The sequence below is a fragment of the Galleria mellonella genome, unplaced genomic scaffold, assembly GCF_026898425.1.
Source record: "Galleria mellonella isolate WM207_F2 unplaced genomic scaffold, CSIRO_AGI_GalMel_v1 utg36, whole genome shotgun sequence".
NCBI lineage: Eukaryota > Metazoa > Arthropoda > Insecta > Lepidoptera > Pyralidae > Galleria > Galleria mellonella.
In genome coordinates this window covers 831,333-854,268 of record NW_026442086.1, presented here as the reverse complement: position 1 = coordinate 854,268, position 22,936 = coordinate 831,333, and the positions used below count along the sequence as shown (strand labels likewise).

The 22,936-nt window shown below is 30.8% G+C and overlaps 1 protein-coding gene and 1 long non-coding RNA gene across 4 annotated transcripts in view; one reads left to right on the top strand and one right to left on the bottom strand.

Annotated features, from left to right (window-relative positions):
• Positions 1 to 1,022: 1,022 nt before the first annotated feature.
• Positions 1,023 to 22,936, top strand: part of LOC113520487 (protein spinster) — a 37,615-nt gene continuing 15,701 nt past the window's right edge. Inside the window, exon 1 of one of the 3 annotated variants that reach the window (XM_026905823.3) lies at positions 1,023 to 1,552. In XM_026905823.3, coding sequence (XP_026761624.1) covers positions 1,348 to 1,552 — 205 coding nt within the window. In that variant the 5' untranslated portion in view covers positions 1,023 to 1,347. The remainder of the gene's footprint in view (positions 1,553 to 22,936) is intronic. The other 2 variants (XM_026905824.3, XM_026905822.3) reach the window with 2 other exon arrangements.
• On the bottom strand, positions 4,628 to 9,979 carry LOC128201169 (uncharacterized). Its single transcript, XR_008253098.1, has 3 exons — positions 9,515 to 9,979; positions 8,303 to 8,415; positions 4,628 to 5,075 (listed from the first exon to the last, which is right to left on the bottom strand). It is a non-coding gene; the product is annotated as an uncharacterized LOC128201169 (long non-coding RNA).

Below are 22,936 nucleotides of genomic sequence, written 5' to 3'. Positions count from 1 at the left end.
AAGAAATCTTTTCCTAAAAAAGTAATAGAAGCAAAAGTATGACTATTACATTTTTAGTATTTTTATCAATAATGTATATTTATATAATTGTTATAAAAAATTTTTTTTTTTATTTGTGACCATCTTTAAAAATATTTGTATACAAATACTTTAACATAGGAAGGTGATTATATTACTGTTACGTAGATGCGTATCATATATAAACGACTTTTTTTATAACAAATATGATTTTTGTTTCCCAAAAAGGGTTGATGTCGGGCAGGCAGCCGGTCGTAAAACTAAAAGCCAAATCGTTTTGTAATATGGATAAAAACATATTACGCCGACCTCAAACGATAATTGGGATAAGGGTAGAAAGATGACGATGATGATTTTTTTTATGGGTCTCCAGGGGGAACCGCGCGGAGGTCGACCTGGTTGAATATATTGCTAGCAAAGAGATTCTCATTCTCCATTACTTACAATCCCTTTTCCCCCAATATGATATTTATTAGGTTTAGTTTGCCTGAAATCTTGAATTATATTCGAAACTGAAAAACACAAAAAAATATAGATACGTTACGTAGAAGTGTGAGAGAGTATAATTGAGTGATTATAGGCTAGATTACAATAAAAGAATTTAGGTAATTTATAGGCTATTGAGATTCAATGTTTTTTTGGCATTAGATTTATTCTAGCAACATTGATTGGAATTTGATTGCATCTTAGGTGAACTTTTTTTTTTAATTTTTGGAGGATAGAAAATCTTGGAGAAATTTTTGAAGAAAAGTAAAATGGATTTAGAGAAATTTGAGTAATTTGATTGACAGTTTTGTAAAGCCTATAGCGATATATACAGTATAAGAATGAAGTTAGCATAAAAAATGGGAAAAACAGTATATATGTTAATAACGTAGTGAAACTCAATATATATTTATGATTATGTAAAAGTAAACGAAATCATATTGATTTGGATAAAAAAGTATTTGACATTTGGGTAAAAATAACAAATCGCATCTGGCAATCCCGTGTATATTATGTCTTTGATTGTTGGATCTATGAGTTGGATACTTTGTTGGTTGCGTGTCGTTCGGTTCTTTCGTTATCCGAATGTGATATTTAAATGTCAAATCATACTTCACACATTTTAACGTTTTTAACTTTTTTTCTATTATCAATTTACACGTACGATATAATGGACATATATTATTGTTTTAAATATAGACAATAATTAATTTTATTTTGTGGGTATCATATTATCCATTTGTTGACATTTTTGTAATTAAAGAAACTTGAGTACAGTATCTTGTTTAAAAGTGGTTGCGGCTGTAATAATCATAAAACTTTATTGGGTGTAGTGTGGTCATAATGAATCAGAATAGCATAACTCCAAATACTTCCAATCAAGAGTTGGAGATAAATGGAGATAATGATTCTGCTACGACACTGCTCCAGGAGAAGCAAACTAGGAGAAGAGAAACCCTGAGAGATGTCACCTTCATCGAATATATGACTGTGGGAGTGCTGTGCTTTGTCAATCTCATAAATTACATGGACAGATTCACACTTGCAGGTAAGAATAGGTGATATAATGTTTGTAGCTGTATTCCACAACTTCGCCCATTACGATATCGTAACATTGTATAGCCCATAAGAATACTTTTTTCAAAAATTGAGCTATGCAAAAAAGTTGGTTAAATCTAGTTGGTGATTCCAAGAATGAGTGTGTTTAAACAAATATTCTCTTGTTATATATATTCACTTGACCAACTCTATTTGTTATTAAATAATTGGTTTATTTATACAGTCTAAATCAATATCAAACTAAATAATTGTATGTTGTTATTCTAAGCATTTAGTTTAATTGGATCAGAGTTCAGTATTTTATAATCAGTATTACTGTGAGTCTGATTTCAATATTAAAAACAGCTATAAAATGGCAATGTATTATTGTAGTTTGGAATTATGGAAGTAGGAAAATCAATGAAATAGAAATAGTAAAACACATCAGATTTTAAATTTGTCCTATATGGACAATATTTGTCCTATTAAAACTGTATTTAAATTTTTGCAGTAGTTTTGTGTAATCCCAGAATTAATAGGCTGATTATATATATAAAAAAATATAATCTAAGGTTTTTTATATAAAAAAAATTTAAGGGAAATAAATAATAAAATAATTTAACTTTATATCAGCCATATTTAACATCTTCCTACAGGAAGGACATGATTCAATTAAGTTCTAAATAGTAAGACCTAAATGGGAAGGCCTTGGTCCAGCAGTGGGAAATGTTTTACAAACAACATTAGTCAAAATTAATTTTTAATCTATCAGATTCTGAGGAACCATTTCTCTAACTTATCTCTTAACCTAATATGTTATTTTGAAAAGTTTTTTATGCAGTTTACAGCGGCAAACAAGGTGATGTCTCACCTGATGAAAAGTGGTAACTGTTGCCTATAGACATGAATAGTACCATGGACATAACAGAATATACTACTTGCTCTGAGGAGTAAGGCGTTATGCCTTGTATTCTCTAAATTCACTCCTATATCCTACCCTTCAAACTGAAATACAGTCATGCAAACACAACTGCTTCATATTAGAAATACAAATGGGTCAGAGGTATTCAAGCAAATGACTTTTTTACTAAGTTTCCTCTGGTAAATTCAATTCTTTAATTCTGGCAACTTTCATGAAAGTACTGTTTTATGGACCATACTAATTAAATTTTTAATAATTTTTATTTAAATCTTTTAGAAATATAGTTGATGTTGGTCTTTAGAATAAAGATTTTGTTGTAATATTAAACTCAGATTTTTATTATAGATAAATTTAAAAAAATCACATGTCAGAATTTGGTTCTTTTGTAAATATGGAAATAAATTTATTTTAAATATTATTTGATACTAATTATCATGCAAAGAAGTAATAAAATTGAGTAGATATTAATACCTAGTCCATCATATTTTTTTTAACATGTTGTCTAAATATTGAACAAAGACATTAGACAAATCAATTCTAATGGCGATTAATTAATTTGATTTAATTATTTTTAGTAACTTAAGGATATTATTATATAGTAGTAGTAATAGTAATAGGGAATTTTACATTTTTTTTTTCATTTTAGTTTTTAATAGGTAGATAGTTTTTTGATATATATCCAAAATGTGCATTGAAAGTGTGCAAGTTAGTTATAAATGTATATAATAATAATAATAAATAAATTTCTTTAATAAAGGTAACTAGAATCCACATAATATAGAATAAATGTTTTGCTTTTATTTGTTTTTAATAATATATAATCATATAGTATGCACATTATAAAGTCCATATTTGTTATATTAATGCATTTTTTGCTTTTATTGTTTGCTTTGCTGCCGCCACATGCCTTGATTCTCTGGGGGTTATGTAATTCGGTGATGGTTGAATAAATGTATTTCATGTAGTTGGCTATATTATTTTAATTATGGACAACAATTAATTTTATTTTGTGGCTATTATTATCCATTTCTGATATTTTCTTAATTATGTATAAATAACCAACACATGATCGTTAAGTTGTAAGTGATCAATCGATTTTGACCCTCCAGTCATGCCTGATTTATCCTGAGACTGTAAGAATATGTCTAGATATGTAGTCACTCCATATAAACGTAATATTTACCCTTGACAGTGACAGTATTTATTACAGGAGAGAGGATATTGTTACACTGACAGGGCACCAGTGAGAGATGATCGGTGAGGATGAAAAGGCGGGTCAATTAGCCCATCATGAAGAATTACATCAAATAAATTAATCATGATTGTTTCTAGGGGGAACCGTGTGGAGGTCGACCCGATAAGGCACTAGTAATGGGGCAGTTTGACCTCATTACTAACAATCTCTTTTCCTCTAATAAGGTCATTAGGCCTAATTATTAATAATTCCTTTCCTCCCTCCTTACAGGATTGACTTAATTTTGCCACTCTTTTTTTTGTTGTTGTTTTGGCTAATTGATCACCATTCTTTTTATTTTCTTTGTCAGTGATTTGATACACATTAAATTTTTATATTCCAAATCTCTCTACAAAAGAGACTTAGCTATTTATGTACGTACATCATGGGCTCATTGACATATTTTGTTTTAGAGTTTTGTGCGCAGAATGAATTTTTTTATAGGTGAAACCTATAGACATATGTGTTGTTATTAATAAACTAAAAATAACTTGGTTTCGGTTTGGCTATAGAACTCGATCTTCTAATATTACATAGGTATTTGAGTAACCAACGCATACCTACTACATAATTAATTCATAGGCACACATGGCTGCAAGAATAAACAGTACTAAATGACAGGTCATTTTGTTTTCCAATTAACATTGGGAAGGATTCGGTAATAAATATATCTTTTAACACTCCCTGTGGCGTTTGAAATTAAGAATGTAAACATTTTAGTTATAGAAACTGAAATAAAATAGTCGATACTACGGCAGGATTCGGTCGGTTGAATTTTACAATTAAAAATTCTTTTCAGTAAAGTAAAGTAAAAAGTAAAAATGTATTTATTAGAACCATAAAAAAAATACAATTGTAGGGTAGTGTAACATGTGTAACAGTGTCTGTAACATTCATGTCATAATTGAAAAGATAAAAATCCCGAGAAGTGAATAACCTGCAATTAGATATGTTGAATCATTATTTAACATCGTTAACATTTTAGTGTTGTTATTATTAAAGACTTGATAATAGACATGATATTGATAATTCTATGCGGATTTTATGCAACTCAATCGTCAACAAATTAACATCTTCATTATTTCGGTATGTCTTACGTCATTTGTTTTACCGTGTTTTAATACTAGAAATTCGGATTATTCAATCTTATCATATCATGGTTTATTTCGACAATTTAGTGTAGTTCAAATGTTTCGACAAATTAGTAAAATTCGATATAGCATAATATTAATACAATAATAATACTAGAGGTATACTTTTTTAATTTAAGCAAATTCGTCATAGAGTATATTAGTCGCTTCAGGGGAGACAAATAGGAACTGCCCAACTCCTGTCGGCTAAAACCTCATGGTGTAGATTTTGCTTCTTAATCGGCCCCTCAGACAGATAAATAATATAGACAGATAGATAGGTTTTATACCTTTACATACAAACAATCATTGTCCACTAACGAGATAAATGAATAAGTGAATTATTAAAATATAGTAGGTAAATCATAGGGGTATGTGTATCGCAAAATTAAAATCTATTAATAAATGTTTCCTTCGATTTATTTCTAAATAGTTCTTTATTTCATGTTTTCCTATAATTATAATGTTATTGATTGAAATAACAGGTCTAAAATAAATAAGACTGTGGTGTATAGTTATTGCACAATTACCATCTATTAATTGCGTCTTTAACATATTAAATATAGACCTCCCCCTTGGAAGGCTTTGCCAGTAGTTGCAACGCTTGGCAGGAGGATTGGCAAACGCAGTTAAGCTTTAATTATGTTTTAAGAGGGATATTGCTGCTTAATCCCTCGACCATTAGTTCCTTTAGTCGCCTCTTACGATATCTACGGGACTGGAAGGGGTGGTACGTTCTATGCCGGGGCCACATGGCTTTATCGACGTGGTTAGGTTAAATTATTAGGATATAAAGTATCCAATATGTTAACGTAGGATATTTAGGTATGCTCTATCTATCTGAGTCAAAAAATCTCAAATTCGTTCTATTAAAGCTTAATCGAGCAACGAACGTCCAATATCAACAAGCGTTTCTATTTATAATATGTATTAGTAGGATTATAGTCATCATAATGGATAATATAACTGTTTTTAATTTACATTTAAAACTCATTTGTAAGTAGGTTTCGTATGATGTAGTTGCAACCTTTCAGGTTTATAAGGATTGTTTTCGAAAATGTAATTTTCCTGTCTATTTTTAGCCTTACCTAATTTGGTTGCTAATAAATTTTATCAGACTTTAAAGCTTCAAGAATTTTTCATGTCGCAATAAAGTCATCTTAGTACTCATAGTTAGTAGCTAGTTTTATAATGGGATTATGTGTATTAGCGTAGTATCCTTTTATCTTTAGAATTACGTCTAGAAAGGAAACCTGTTACGAAATATTCGTTTAATCCCATATAATGCAATAACAGTGTCGTTAACTTTATGATAGCCTCAAGTCCTTTTAGAAAAACAGTGGATCTTTATGTGCTTGCGATCGTTCTATAGCTTTTATGACGATTGGATACGACTTTACGTTGGCGTGCGATGCGGCATTGTCAGAGAGTTAAATTGTTTTCAAGCATGTTGTGTAGAATTATTAAGATGGAAATGTGGCGTGGGACATTACGAGTATTAGTTGGAATAAAATGGTTCCGTGACGTGATTGGAAATGCTTTCGGCACGTTCTTACAGTTGTGTGATATGAGTCCTGTCGGCAAGTTGGATTTATTTTACGATAAGTTAACAGTTTTATAGATAATGAAATTAGCTTATCCAGTTTGGGAATCTAATTCAGTAGTGATTGTCATTTGTTGCTTAGTTAAAAAGTTTATTCTTCTGTATAGATTTTAAGGATTTGCTTTTTAATGAAATAGGGTGTCTTTTTGGGACAACAATTTTAAATTATGTGAATATTTTTTCGTTATATTTGCTTACTTACTGACAAACACAATATCTTTAAACGTCAATAAAATAAAGTAATGTTTAAATGATATTCATTTGAACATTCCCATCGCTTTATTTATCAGATTATTTTATGAATGAGTACGTATGTAACAAATAAATGCATAACATCAATAAATCTTTATTAATGAAAGCTGAACACCCAGAAGGGGTCGCCGTCACGTAATCAGAGAACTAATCTCTAGTGTCTACTCACGTGCATAGGCTCATGGGTACCTATATTTGTTCTTCACTGCACACAATATCCCCTTTTGAATATAGGGAACAATGTTACCTACATCCGTGTAACGTTTTCACTGTACATTATTTTTGTTTTACATTTGAAGTTTTGTAACGGAAATTTTACTGTAGTAAGTGCACTTTAGAACTTTTGTTGTCTAAAAGACATTGTGTGGTAACTCACTATACAAATTTTTTAACTACATAATTACCCGCCACTTCGTCGGCGTAGCCGTAATTGACCGGGATGAGAAGTAGTTTATGTTCTTCTCCGTCCCAAATATTACATGTATTCAAATTTCATGACAATTGATGGAGGCGAATAGAGGTAATAAAGTAACATACTCACTTTCACAATCATAATTTCAGTAAGGAAAAGTATGAATAGTAAGAATAAAAAATATTTAAAAGCGATAAACCTACTATTCGTTGATTAATCATAAAATTTTTGAAAACTATAAAGCGTGCACTACTATTTTTATTTGAGAGTTAGAAAGGCTCTTTACAGCACTATATATCATAACATAAACATCTATTAATAAAGTTTTGAAAATACGCAATAGTGTAGATGTAAATAAGAAAATATATGTATGCTATAGTGTGGGGAGTGTAAACACAATATTGCCGTATGTTTTGTATTTCATCAGTTAGGGTAAAATACGAAGGGGTTGCTCTCCCCAAGGACCGATCAACAAGTTGCCACCACACTAACAAACCCTCAAATTAGCGTAATCTTGATTAAAATCTTAATAACTTCAGAGTTTCATTTTGGCAATAGCAGATGCGAAGGGATAAAAAGATGTATAGTGCAGAGGTTTGTACTTTGTGTGCTCTAACAGGTATAATAATTAAATCTCTTATGAATACGAATATATTTATCTAAGAGATATGTGGTGTTCCTTCCGTTCCTTATTTAATGATATTTCAATTTCATATCACAGCGAAACTTTATTTAATAGAACTAGATTTGTTTTTTTTTCTAATTATTATTTTTAATTCTTACTATGATTATGCTATGCTTAAGGTGATTGATCACTAAACAAAATTAAACCAGAAATGCCATCGTATAAATTAATCCGACTCTAGGATCAGGACCGAGTTTTTGGATTATGGATAAAGACATGTTTAGAAGTACTATATATGCATTAACAGTTGTATCGTTAGTGACTATTTAAGGAAATAATCCATATTTGAAACTAAATTTTATTCCTTATAAACGTTCATAACGATTTTAAGGATTTATTTAACCCACTAGGCAGCGTCGCAGGATATGGTTACTGTATGAATAAAATAGAAAATAGATTAAGTACTAGAGGCCGTTGTAGTTCCCCTGCCCAATTTACAAATTTTAATTATTTTTTATTTTAAATAGGCAATAAATTATTCGCAATATTTATGACAATGATTATTTCTTAATAATTACTTACTAGTTGTAAATGTCATCTCTATTAGCCCTCATGGGTTAATTTATACGCGCCAATCACTGTTTCTTAGCTCATTCATAGTTTTTGCTCCAATATAAACTAGTCGTATAACTAATCTGTAAAATACATTGTATTATTTACATAACAATGACAGAAAAAATACTCACGGCGGTGGCGCAAATCAATTGTTATTCTGATTTATACATACTACCTATTATTCCTAATCTTTAAGAGTTATTTGACCTTAGGTGCTTCTCTGAGCATCCATTGCGGCTGGTGAGCGACCGACGTGTGTTCGCAGCCGACGACGTTCGAATTATATGTTTTGGACGTTCGGGATCGGGTTCCCAGAAATGTTGCCCGCGGCGGGAAGCACAGCGGGCGAAGGTTACTCGTCGCACGAGTTTGCCACAATCATTTTTGTATAATAACGACGTGTGTACACCGTAACGTCCCAATATTAAAAATTAATTTTAACAAAGAAAATAAACTGTTAATTTACTTAATGACATGCATTTCTTTTTTGTGATGATAATAACAAAAGTACATAATCGTCTTTTAAAACTAACAATGTTACTAATTCTTCTTTTATTTTGTTCTGAATGCAAAGAAGAATGTTCAAGTAGCATTCACAAACATAACTGATTAGAGAACCCATACACCCGCAACCGACGGCGGCCAGCATCCTAGCTGATGCGTCTTCACATATCGGTCGCGTGCGACAGGACAGAGAACACCTGGTCTTATGGTTCTAAGATGGATTCTACATAAATTGAATTGACGGTATTGTTATAAATCCGTGCCGTGATGGAGCAAGAATTCAATATGTAATCCACCACTAATTTTCTCCCTACAATGTCCTAACAGATAGGAGAGAAAAACAAATAAACCAGATACTACTACAGATCAGTACTAGAGAAACAGTATTCAAAGTGTATTAATCCTTTGAATACTGTTTCTTTGGTTTATTTTCTGAATCTATATCAATAATTATATTATTATTTAATAGATAAATGCAAAAAAAAAAAAATTAACTGATTTTAAAATTTTTTTCAGCTATAGATATTAACTATATCAGCGAGTAACATGGGCTGTATTTAATTTAAAAAACAAAAAAAAATCGGAGTGGGTCGTTATTATTTAATATCAACGATTATAATTAATGTCTACGATATATCTGATTACAATTTATATTACTGATAAAAATTTAGATACCTTAGTACCTATGCACTTATAGGTATGCAAATCGAAACTTCAGATACTGTTAGACACAGTGTCTCCACTGAATTAATTTAACTTGATCGGTTTAGGTTAGATAAATATCTGTGTTGACACAGTAGAGTCCGTTTTATTAGTACATATTGCGAACTACGTGTTGCTAACTCTATTTCAAGTTTTTAAAAAGGTGGAAAGGGTTTTTTTAAGAAGGGACTTCATTTTATTAGTACATATATAGGTATATCACTCGCAATGTAACACCATGACTATTATATGTAATTTGAGAAAAATTTTGAAAGGGATATAAGATTTTTATTTATATCTTAATACTTTTTTTTTAACTAATCGGAGGAGTCTATCGTATAACATTTTTTATACTACTAAGGTGGCAAACAAGCATCGGCCCTTCTTCGACGCCTATAACACCAGCGATGTTACGTTGAATACGCCTCTTTTTGAAGAACCCCATGCTGTAACCCCAACTGATTCTCACTCACACACAACTTATTTGAATGACAATAAAATTATATTAATGTAATGTAATTACGGAAAGTTATACATAATATAATACATAACTTTCCGTAGACAATAAATAAATATAATATTATCATTTTAATTTACGACGATAAAAAGTTTTTCATTTGTTATTGGTAAAGGACAATACAAATAAAAAATAGGAACTTAATTTCTGAGCAGTTTGGTTTAATTTCTAACAACATAACATAGTAGGACATTTAACATACTTAATCAGATTATACAGATAAAAGTACATTATCAAATAGAATATTGAGTGTAATTTTTTATAATGCGCAAGAAATTCCAATAAAAAGATAAAATTATCTAAGTAGGTACGTAGATTGTTTGCTTATTTTTATAAATAATTGATAAATACATATGTTCCTGTAAGATAATTGTTGACTCGCATATTATTATTTTTTATACTTACATAAACTATTAGGATTTTGTTTCACAAAACAACACCGACTTCAATCGTAGCAGTACCATTTTTTATGCAACTTAGAATGGCGAGCAAGCTGACGGCCTACCTGATGGAAAGTGGTAACAGTCGTCTATAGACATGAGTAATACCATGCACATAACGGAATACCTATACTGTTTCGCCCATTATAACCCCTATGCTATTGCTATATGGCACCCTAACATTCGGACGATGGGCTGTCGTATCATAAGATTTTACTTTTGTGATACTCAGTACCAATGCAATAGACTACATTACAGTAATAATGCAAGAGACATGTCAATTTGAAGCTAATCAAACCAATTTGACGGAAGATGAATTTTTTTATTAGTATTAATTATTTAAAAATATTTTCATCGTGTATTAGAAACATGTATTTATATTTCTATGTAACTATGTTGTTATGTAAGGACATATATGTGTAATTTATGTTATGGAGGTTGTACAGAAAATATACAATACACATTCACATACCAGAAAAACATCGTTGGGTTATGACAATAAGCTGCTTAGAAATGGTTAAGTCATCTTAACACAAAGCATACGGACGATTAATTTTAGTAGGTAGAGATGGGTACGTGAGTTAGTGGGCTCCTAAAATGCATTGTCATCACTGTAGTGACATAGGTAAATTGAAAAAACCGGTCTAATGCGGGTCGATTACGTATACGTGGTTTCGATATACTAGTTATTTTTCAACATAATTGTTTTAATCCACAAAAAATCAATAAAAGTTTAGTTAAAATTAGTATAGAATCAACATGAGAATAAACGCTATCGATCGCAAATCACTGAAATCATCATCGATATAGTTACGTGAATTATATGGTACATAAATACATATACACAAAAAATGTTTGCGGAGTTATACCAGTAATGTTTAATAATTTTTAATTATTACTTACGATTAAAATTTTCAGTACACATATATATTGTTTTACTTTTTTTTATTATATTTTTATCGACGCCTCTTGCCCTGTTTTTTTTTTTTATTATTTGTGGCAGTAAGTAAAATATTATGCATAATAATTAAAATATTAAATGATTTCAAAAAAAAAAAAAGAACGCGAAAGACTTAATCTTATCTCATCGTAATCTTTATTTTTTTTTACGTATGTTCCCCGATTACTTGAAACCGCCTAAACCGATTCGGGAAACTATTTTATCTGAAAGGATATACTTTCAGATTTCAGATTCCATAGAAGTTTTATCAAAAATCCGTTAAGGAGTTTAGTTTTTAAATAATTGATTTTTTTTTAATTATACAGGACGGACTCAGCCTACTGTAGGAGTCAATGTTAAACTTTATGCTTATAAAAAAATACTTAGATAATAAATACACAATATTACTCTTTTTAGTTTACTTTAAAAAAATATCTGATTTTGCCAAGATTGAAGTCAGCTTTTTTATGTAACACAGTCTTAAACTATTATTGTAGTATATATGTACTTTTTTCAATTTATCTGTGGTGTGTTATTGTGGTATTATTCCCGTAAACGTATAATCTATCTATCCCATAAAAGTATTTCCAGATGTGCACATCGTTTAATGATTAGAATGTGAAAGCTTAGGTCGACGCGCCTCTCGCCCTTTCTATATTAATCTTTTTGTGCTATTGCGTCCCGTCACCTAACGTGGGGTTGGTGTGAACCATAGATAATAAATAATAATAATTTTGTATGGTGCAAAATGTAATCTACAGTTTGACGATGTTACAGTTTGGACAACTTTTTTAAGTACCTAATAACTTAACGATTTTCAACCGTTAATTTTTTTTTTAAATTACTAAATCCAGTGTACTTTCGCCTATTTACAAGTTATTTATTATAAATTACTATTTTATATTTTTTTTAGTTCGATTGTGTTTTCGTCGGACAAAATTTGTTAAGATTTTAATCGATTAATCTAAATTGACCTCCATGACCACAGAATAAAATAATATTACTCGTTTTATTAATCAGATAATCTTACTTAAAACAGCTTTTAAATAATTATTAAAATTTATGCATAAGATTTATTTAATTCACTTTTTTGTTAGTAAGTAGTAAGCACACATTGTACGGGTATAATGCAGGCATTTTATGACACTCGGGCTTTGAGGCAAATTGGTAGTGAAGTTGACCATTTGCATAGGCTTTAAAATGTAAAATTAATAACTCAGTAAATATATAAGTAGCTATGTAATCGTAAAATAACTTGTTTATTGCACAAGTGAAAAATCTTGTTTTGTCAAGCAGAGCTAGTTTCGGTTTATATATTTTCTTTCTATATAAAATCTGTCTTATTCAAATTAGTATAGCATGATCACGGAAGTAGATTAGATCATCAAAACTAATTCACGATTACTAAAGATATTCCCACTGAAAAATACTATATAATAAGATGAAATAAATGCAATGTACTTTATAACATCACTCAATTTAAAGTCGGTTAAAAATTTGCATTCGTTTACAACAAACACATAATTACAAAATACCCTCGTTGAATTCAAATGTGCGCAGGTGGCTATAATCGTAATATATCATAGGAGATCAAGTAGGATCAGCGGTTATATGTATTTACCTCATCTCTGGGTATACTGTTGCGGCAAAGGCTTATAGTATTCACTGCTAGTATGGATATAATCTCTCCTGTGTCAGGTGCCACTATTCTGTATTTTGAAATTCGTTTCTCACTGTACTCGACACACAGCTTGTTTGACGTTATCTAAACGACAAAATAAAATAACCATCGCCGGTTCATACCATTGTTTTCTTTTCTCACTTGAGTGCGGTTGGTAACGTGTTTTTATTTGGGTGGTCCATGTTTTATTTAAGAATCTATTAACATTTATGACACATTCAATAATAGTATACCTAAAAAAATTGGATTTACATGTAGTCGAGGTCGCAGAAACGTTGAATATTTTGATAAACTATAAGTTGAACTGTAACCATTAAATGGGGTTATAATTTTCAGTTAGGCTATAACAGTGATCCCTTTATTATACTCAAGTGATTCGATGCAGCTGCATGCAGTAAGGTGGGGCTTATCGCAGTATCTGAGCACGGTACCGCACCGGTCGAGCTGAGCTCAAGAGCCCATTGAGACTGCACTTGTAGCCAATTAGTTCCGCCGATAAATTATAATAATACATAAGTCTGAGCGCAGAATGCATCTATACATATTTGTAATTATTATAAATATTAAATACACATTAGAGAAAATACTTAAACTGATATCTGCTATTATAAAATAAATATATGTGAAGGTAATAACTAACTTAACGTAACTTAAGTAATAAAGTTAAATATAGATAAAAATAAATATCCATAGTAACACGATTTTATTGAAAACTAATAAAGTGCATCCTAGGTTGCGTAATATTTCATGAAAATTGTGTCGTATTTGAAAGTTCATACGTGGGTAAATAGTCCGTATCCCTCATTAACTGTAGGTATGGTTCTATGGTTAGTGATAATATACACTTGTATCATTTTGAGTGGCAATAAACCCACTGTCGGCGTCGTGCGCCGGTAATGGTTTGTCTATAGCGGCTTTGGTTTGTTCAAAGAACGAGGTTGACGCACCCGCTATTGGTCGAAAATAATTATAGCATGGTTCTTCACTTTTGTTATGTACATATTAGATGTAAACTTTCGGCTACCATGAACTGCACTTGGCACTGTCGTCTGCTTCGTCAGATACATTCAGTCACCGTACTAGTAACATAAGAAAATCGAATAGATTTGGAATAATGTTATTGTATAATTGTAATAAAAACCATCATAAACCATCAACCTAAGAAAACGGCAAGTACCATAATTAAGAGGAAAAAACTAAAAAAAAAGTACTTAACTAGGTGTGATTTTGCGGTATCACTAGTTATATAGATAGAATTATTTTGTTTAATTCCGCTACCATTAGTATGTGTTCAACTGCCAACACTAGAAGATTGACTACTATTATTGTTACCTAAACTTTTACAACCCTCCATATTAGTCAATTTCCGATTGTCATTTTGTCCAAGCACGTTTTGCGGCAAGTGTTTCACCTCTAAATGAGGCATATTCAGGCAAATTAATTGATCGCTGCTCAAAACCTAGTGTTAACCGTTCGGCACCCAAACTGCGAACGAAAAACACTAGAACGAACCGAAATTAATATTGTTTTGCTTTAAAAATTGATTTCTTTATTTCTCTCATTCAATATTTAGATCGCTTACTACGTAATTTACAGTTACAGATTTCATTGTACATTCTTATACATCATAGCTCGGAGTACCTATTACTACTTTTATTTATGAAAATTAATACTCAATATGCCAGAATATTAACGTTGCGTTTATTGTTTCATACGTGTGAATTAGATAACCCAGCTGATGTTGAGTTTCCTCTCTTTAACCTGTGTTTCAAGTACATGGGGAAATTTTTTGCATCTGCGGATGGCGCCTTAGATAACATCCCTTCTAGACGATTGCTTTTTTGCAAGCTAATAGCTAGAATGATTTTGATGTTTAAATTTTATTTTAATTAATAAATCAGTGCAGTGGTTCCCCACTTTTAAATATGTGTCTAATATGATCTTATTACTTCTTTTAATTCGTTCATTTTACAATGAAGAGCGTATTTTCTTTGAAGTTTTACAACATTTACTTCTACATAACTAACTCCGGAAGTTGTTTTAAGAGGGTTATAAAAATACAACATTGGAGTTTCTTTTTATAAGACAATGTCGACGTTTTAAAAGAAATCAATGATTTTTAGTTCACTTTAATACTAAATACTTTTTATTATTTTGTTATTTTTGTACATCTTTGTATAACAATAAAATATAATAGTATAACTAACAATGGATAAAACAGCTAGAATAGTCTAAGATTAAATGTCATTATAATTTTTTTTGCAAAGTTAAAAGACTTTAGACTTGTTATTTTTTATATGTACTTACGGTTATGACTTGAATAGTGCTTCGGTTTGAAGAGTGTGATGTGGCAGTAAATTTTAAGGGTACAGAGGCGTAACATGCTAATCCTAAGGAATATCAACGCATAGGAGGTATCATGGACGAAACAGTATATATACTCTGTTATGTTTATGGTACTGTTTATGTCTATAGGCGATGGTTACCACTTTCCATAGGGTGGGCTGTCAGCTCGTTTGCCATTCTAAGTTGCATAAAAGAAGTGCTAATATGCTATTTTATGTACAAACATCGAACCAAGCTAATATAATTATTTTTAATAATTTTATGTGAATGGTAGATAACCATTATATTAGGCCATTAACAAATAAAATTTTACAACAGTAATTATCTACTGTTAAATTTTATTATTTTGTGCGACGTCACCATTTAGAGAAATTGAATGCTCACTTTGAATTCGTAAAGCTAGACTTTGTCGCATGATATCAATTGTAAGTTTCCTGGAACATCGACCACTGCATTCATTGAACACAACACAGGTATTACAATTCCGCTTATCATATTGAGTAAGGTGCATTTTATGTTTTCTCTGCGAAATCGTTATGGTCATATATATAAAACATTAGTTTTGCCCACGGCTTTACTCGTGTGTGGTATTCTAGAGGGGCGAAATTTTCAAAAACGCTGAAAAATACTTATTTATTTCTCGTTAGAAGTCTAAAACTAAACTTACATAGGTACGTCTAGCTTTAATTATAACAGAACTAGCATACAAATTTTCAACCCCTATTTCACTCCTTCAGGGTATTTTCTTCAAAAGCAGATAAACGTATTAATTTTTATTTTAAACCAAAAGCTTTAATCTAAAATTTCACTTGTCTAACTTCCCCTATTTTGTAGTGCTTTTGATAACTCTCTTTGGAGAACATTTACTTCCGTATTGGTCCTGCATTATTTTTTGTTACGATTAATGTTTAATTTTGTGAAGCATATGCTCGTCTTATAGTATGTAAGCGATATAAGCTTATAAATTCATGTAAAGGTACTCTCATCCTATTAAATGTAAATATGCACTTCACGAATCAACAAAACAGTTGTTATCTTTGCATATCTGGAACGTATATTATCAATGAGTCATTTGTTTGAAGATTTCTACATATTTGTAACAAAAGTCACTTTAACATTAGTTAAAAAATGTCAACATCTTCATGACACCATATTACATTATCGCATAGAAAATGGTTAAAAATTTTTTTGGAATTATCTATTATGTTTTTGTGACAAAATATTTCACTCACGTAATATCAGTGCACATTATTTACCTGCGCATACTCATTACTGTAGGCTCATGACTCATTGCGGAATTTTAAAAGGAAATCTTAACTTCTCGAGTAAATTATATATCTCAACTCATATTTTTGTTATCATTTTAGCCACCATTTCTCAAATAGTTCGTGAGTGCAGATGAGCTGAATCAAGAATTGAATGAAATTTTACTTTTATTTTTATTGACTGTTTATATCTATGAGTACTATCATTAATAAAGTTATATAATACATAGGTTATGACATACTTCTTTTCTACGTCTATTGTCTAGGTATATTGTACCCTATTTACACGCTTGGCAAACGCTCTTACTCTAAATACATGAATTAAAAATACATTCAACAAACGTGTTGTTGCCAGTCGGATATAATAGTTATTTATAGTAACATTCTAAGATAAAAATATGTTTCAATTCCATGAATTATGTATCATGAATAAAATTTTGAAAAAATGTGTGTGTAAGACACACAAACATTTATTAAAAATTTTATTTTAATCTTTTTCATTTTGCTAATACTTTAGATTGTACCCTATGTAAATACAAAATAAAATGTATAAATAGCTTTATAAAAATTATGCCATTTCAATAATATATATGAGTATAACGCGATGTACGAGTATACTTATTAGTTTGGCTCCTTAATTACCGGTTTTTGACTTAATTATGTTGAAATGTGATTTAAATATACATAATAGATTCTCGTATAACCTTTAGACACTATTGTTTGTTACGTAGCTTCTCATTAAACTTAATTATACGTTAGTTATATTTTTTATCGTGATATTTTTTTTTTTATTTGTCGAGCGTGGTTGACAATTACTAGTACTAGTTCTTTGAGGCTGATGTCGAAGAGTTGTTACGCCGCTTTTGGTGTACTCGTATACTAAAAACGAATAAAAGCTTTAGTTGTAAGAAAATTTCTATAAATGTCCATATTGCGTACCTACTTGTATTTTTTTTTTAACTTGGATATATCAAAAGTGGAGAATCCATTAAATGTGCAGTCCATCAATGAATTATAAATAACGTTAAAGTTAAATCGTAATAATGATAATTATATCTGTATATTTTTTTTCAAAATTGTTATAATCTAATTTATTATTCCGTTAATCATCCATAGAGGATAATTAAAGGTTTCTTCCTCCGCATTATGTATGCAATGTTGTGTGTGTATATGCTGTATTCCCGGCTTTATTAAACCCCTGGGGTGATCCGTCATCTACAGCAAACAACCCCATTTGTAGGAAATTTCTCGGGTGCATTACCACCTAAATCCAATTTCAAGTGCAATTACATGTGGAGAAATCTCATTATATCCTGTGTTTGGCACTGTAAATAGGTAGTCAACCTTCACTGCAGGAGGTAACCAATACAGTAATAGGATGTTTGTTGATAATGGGTTGTTAGGCCCCATTGCTATCAATATACTCTTTCAGGTCGACCTCCACGCGAATCCCCCTGGAAACTATCGTGACTAATTTGTCGTTAAATTCGTCACGATAGGTTAAATGACTTGCCTTTTCATCCTCACGAATCATCTCCTAAAAAAAAACCTCCACTGTAATATTGTAGTTTTATTTACATTTTTCTTTGTAAAATTATCTTTATATTTTCACCTTGTCATCTATTCGATGACCATGAAAAATCGATCAAATCGATTTAAATCTTTATGGTTACGATATAATGTACCTCCAAGCTTTTCAGTTTAGTAATATTGGCTAATTATTATTTAAACAAAAATGTAAAACACGGGAATGAATGTATACAGGACGATTCTGAAGGAACTTAAGAAAAATTTTAAGAGAGATAGCTGCAGAATATAAACCCTGTGGCAAAATTTGTCAAGCTTTATTAGCGAAATATATCAAAGCTTTATTTTGCATTACTTTTTCAAATGTTTGCTTCCTTTTGTACTTATCCGGCCTTATTAGTGCAGTTTCTTAATAATGCAAAGCCTTTAGTACTGACTCCTATTGTTACAAAATCTACTTGTAATAATTATAGGAGTCATGCGCGGAGTGTTAATAATAAACAATTCTCCATTGTACAAGTGGCATCCAAGCTACCGTCTTCAAAAAAGAAGAGGTTCATATTTGTATTGCATATTTTATATGTTGTGTGATATCTTCTCTAATTTTAACTGGTTTTGATCTTTTTTTATGTAATAAAAACTTATTCTCATGTATATTTGATGTCGTTAACTAATTAGTAATATTACATGTTTGGGCTTAAGCTTTAATGTTTATTGACCTTGTGCTTTAAACTTTTATACCTTTGATGAATGGATCTGTTTCTTGTAATGCTAACATTGTTGTAATCCTTTTGAAATAAACTAAACGGCACGTTAAAAGCAAGTGGATAATAAAACTTCTTACAGTGTATACAATTATTAATATTTACATGTCTTTCAAATAAGTGTCTTACCAACTTGTTGTACTGAGCTCACGGCGACCTCGCTTGTTAAGCTGTCATTTGCCATTGTCACTGAGGGTGTTTAATTAGTCTTAATAAACAGATAATTTGGTTCAAGGTGTTAAGCTGTGGAGTCTGTCTTCTCCATTATTTTATGTCTTGATTCTCGTCTGTCTTGTATATTGATTTTGGTTTAAATTTTTTTATATAATGGCGCGCGTAATGCAATTAAGATTACCTTTAGTTTACTAATTGATGGTTTATTCTAAAATAGATAATAAATGTCTACTACTAATAATAAATTTGATATTTCTAACAAAAAAAAAAAAATACTCCTTACACATTGTATTATTTATATTTCCCTAGTCAAGGAAGTTGAATGGTCTATTTTTTAAAAGTCGAATGAATGCAATGCTTATGCAGGGCCGTGCCTGACGGGCGTTTTTTAAAAAATCGTTACAAGTTGTTTACTGGGCCGATTTCGCCAAAAACTGATTTTTTTCCCGGTTTGATGCCCTTTATAATAATAAACATTAAAAATTAAAGTAGTTTTTTTTAATGTTATCTTTTGGCACGCAGGCGGCCATATACTTGTTTTCTTGTACTGGTTTCCGAATTATTCCGACTTGTGGGATGAATTCGCCCAATACCAGCTTGATGCTATAGACTCTATTGACAACAAAATATAGGAAGTTTCATTGCGAATGAGACACTTGTTGCTAAAAAGCTCTAGAGTCTTGCTCATCCTTATATAGTGCCTTGTTAGTCAATGTTCTACAGATTGCATTTTAGAGTGTGCGCGAGAACAGCATAACTTTATTCTTCCTTCAAATTTTACGCTTCAAAGTTATGTGGTTAACGTTCCACCAAATCGTACCAATTGCTTCGCTTCATTATTTCTTATACAAACGAACAGTTAAGGACAGGAATTCACTTCTAACGTTTGTTTTCAAGATTCTTTTAATATGAGACTTTTCAAGGTTAGAGTGAATAAGCATTATTTGAGTTTGCGTGTACCACCTTAGACGAGATCAGGTGAGATTGTGGTGAAACTTAATGAAATTGATATAAAATAAATTCTCAATTTGTACTCTTAGTCACCTCTTACAACATCCTGAGGATGAAAAAAACAGCAAATCTTATTTGTTATTTCAAATTAAATTTTACGTACATGTACATTAATTTTGTTATCATAACAGTATATATAGGTATAACGTTGACGGCACTGGCCTTACGATACGAAACACCGCTGTTTCGTTTCGCGCCACAAACGGTCGTAGTGATTGGCTAGTAGCGATGGCGTGATGTTATACGACATCAGCGGAGGTATGTATTACCTTTACCGTGTGATTGTCTCGCTTGCTTGCGTTCGTTCTAGCGTCATCAAGTTGCGCCTGTGCTGCCACCACACCACGTGTGTGCTTTACGTAGGTTACACCTACACTATAGCGGCATTCAATGGATATAATAATTTCACGTGATGTTACATGTTGTTTGGTTTACTTTTTTGGTTGCAAATCCTGTGAAAATAACATAATAATGCCTTTACAGGTGTTAAAAATAGAACCTACGTATATCTGTTAAATATCTATAATATATAATAAAGATTTTCTGATTTTATCATAAAATTGCTATGTAATTAGTACATATTCACTAACATGAGAATGACCAATACAGAACCCTTGTATTTCATCATGTAAGGTTGAGTATGTCCAGGCATGTCACTACATCATTTTAGTAGTTTGTGTTATCTCGATTTCCATAATATTACCTACTTACTCCTTAAAGTTGTAGAATGCTGAACCTCGCAGACATAACGGATGATATTTACTTAGAATTTTGTCGGATCTTGTGATTAAGTGAACCAAAATTATTTAACTGAGATCCAAAATGTTCTACATTCACTGCAATGTATGGATCTTATTATTTTTTCCTACCATTTTTACTTTCACCAGCACTTCGCTGTGTTAGGTATAATTACTGGTTTACTACACAGCTTTCCTTTATTAAGAGGGTCCATACCGAAAATTGTCAAAATGTTGAGTTATAATTTTCTATAATAATTTTCATTATTTCTGATGTACTACTCAAAAAGTGCTCTAATAATATACTAAAACGTTAATTATGGAATAAGTAGCACACAAGCCTAAAAGTTTTACGCCTACTTCATATTTTGCTTCGAAAGATTTCAAATACTTTTATTACTTTTAAAATTAAAATTTTCAGTGATAGCATTATAATAATCTTATTGCGTAATAAACATTTCAGCTAGTTAATAAAGTACTCCTTGGATCAATCATAAATAATGAAAATTATTCAAATTATTATAAAAAAATAAAATAAGAATTTACAATATTATTAATATTATTTGAATTATACACACTTCTATAAACTGCGATATGAACGCTCTTAAGCACTTTAGACCCAATAGGTAGCAGCAACAGTTTGTTGTTTGAAGATAAGATACAAAGTAGCTTTTATATTTACAATGTACGATTACTAGCTTATGTCTAAAATAACATTATCTCGTTATTGACTGTGCAAAAACAAAACAAATCCAAATATAGGATAAGGGCAAGGATGAGACATTGTAATGATCTCATCTCGTCAATAATTAGATTTCAAGTGATTCATCTATAGATATAGATTGAGATAGATGACGCAAATATTAGTATATATATGAAAACTGTGCGTGTCATTTACCACTAACCTACTTGCTCTTATGTAAGTTTTTATTAATAGTAAACACCTGCCGTACAAAACCCCGCTGAAAATGCTATTAAGAAATGCTGTCTTTTATTTTTTTTTAAATAGACTGTTTAATGGACTAATATTTACTGTACATATATCATAGACATGACAATAATCTTATCATAATCTTAGATATAATAATAATCTTATTTATATTCTACTAGCGATCTGCCCTGGCTACGTACAGGTGAAATTTTAATCTGTTTATACAAAAGTTTCATTGAAAATGTATATTCAATATACGAATCTTCCCTAAAAAATATCTAAATGACAGTGAAACCCGTATCAAAATCCGTTGCGTGGTTTAGAAGAAGAAAGCGGAGAAACAAACAGATGTGAACAGCGACTTTATTTACTATTTAGAGATAACGAAGATTGTGAAATCGTTAATGAAATCATTGACACAGAATCTGGTATAGTTCCGAACTAAGCCGTTACGAATTGTAATTTTGTGTGTAAGTTCGACCGTGAAGCTAATAGTGATAATGTGCTACAAATCTAATATTAACATTCCCAGTTCATCGTCCACGGTATCGCGGTAACCTGTTCAAATAATATGACACCGTTGACAGCGTGAGGTATTCAGAGGTGAATTATTTAAAAATTTAAACGTTATCTAATTATATCGATTTCTTGGCTGTAAACATGTTTATTTTCTATCTACTATAGGTAAATAGATATTCTATAATTATCTCTACATAGATATCTATACGAATTATTTACTCATATGATCTACTCATACCAAAAATAATAAAAAGCACTTAAAAATAGACTGAAGGCAAGCTGGGGTTACAACAAATAACAGCAGAGCAAACAATGGGGACCGAGTAATAAAAGATGATTTATCGAAGTGTCAAAATGATAGCACACGGGGCTTTGAGAATAGGGAACGATTTCTATAAAATGTTATTTTTAGATGAGACGGTTAACTATTATTACATGGTACGATGTTAAAAGTATCTGTGAATAAAAAAGTGATGACGATATGTGAGATAGCAGTAAATAATGTAAGAAACCTGCATTTTAGATCGTTCCTATCTGTTATAA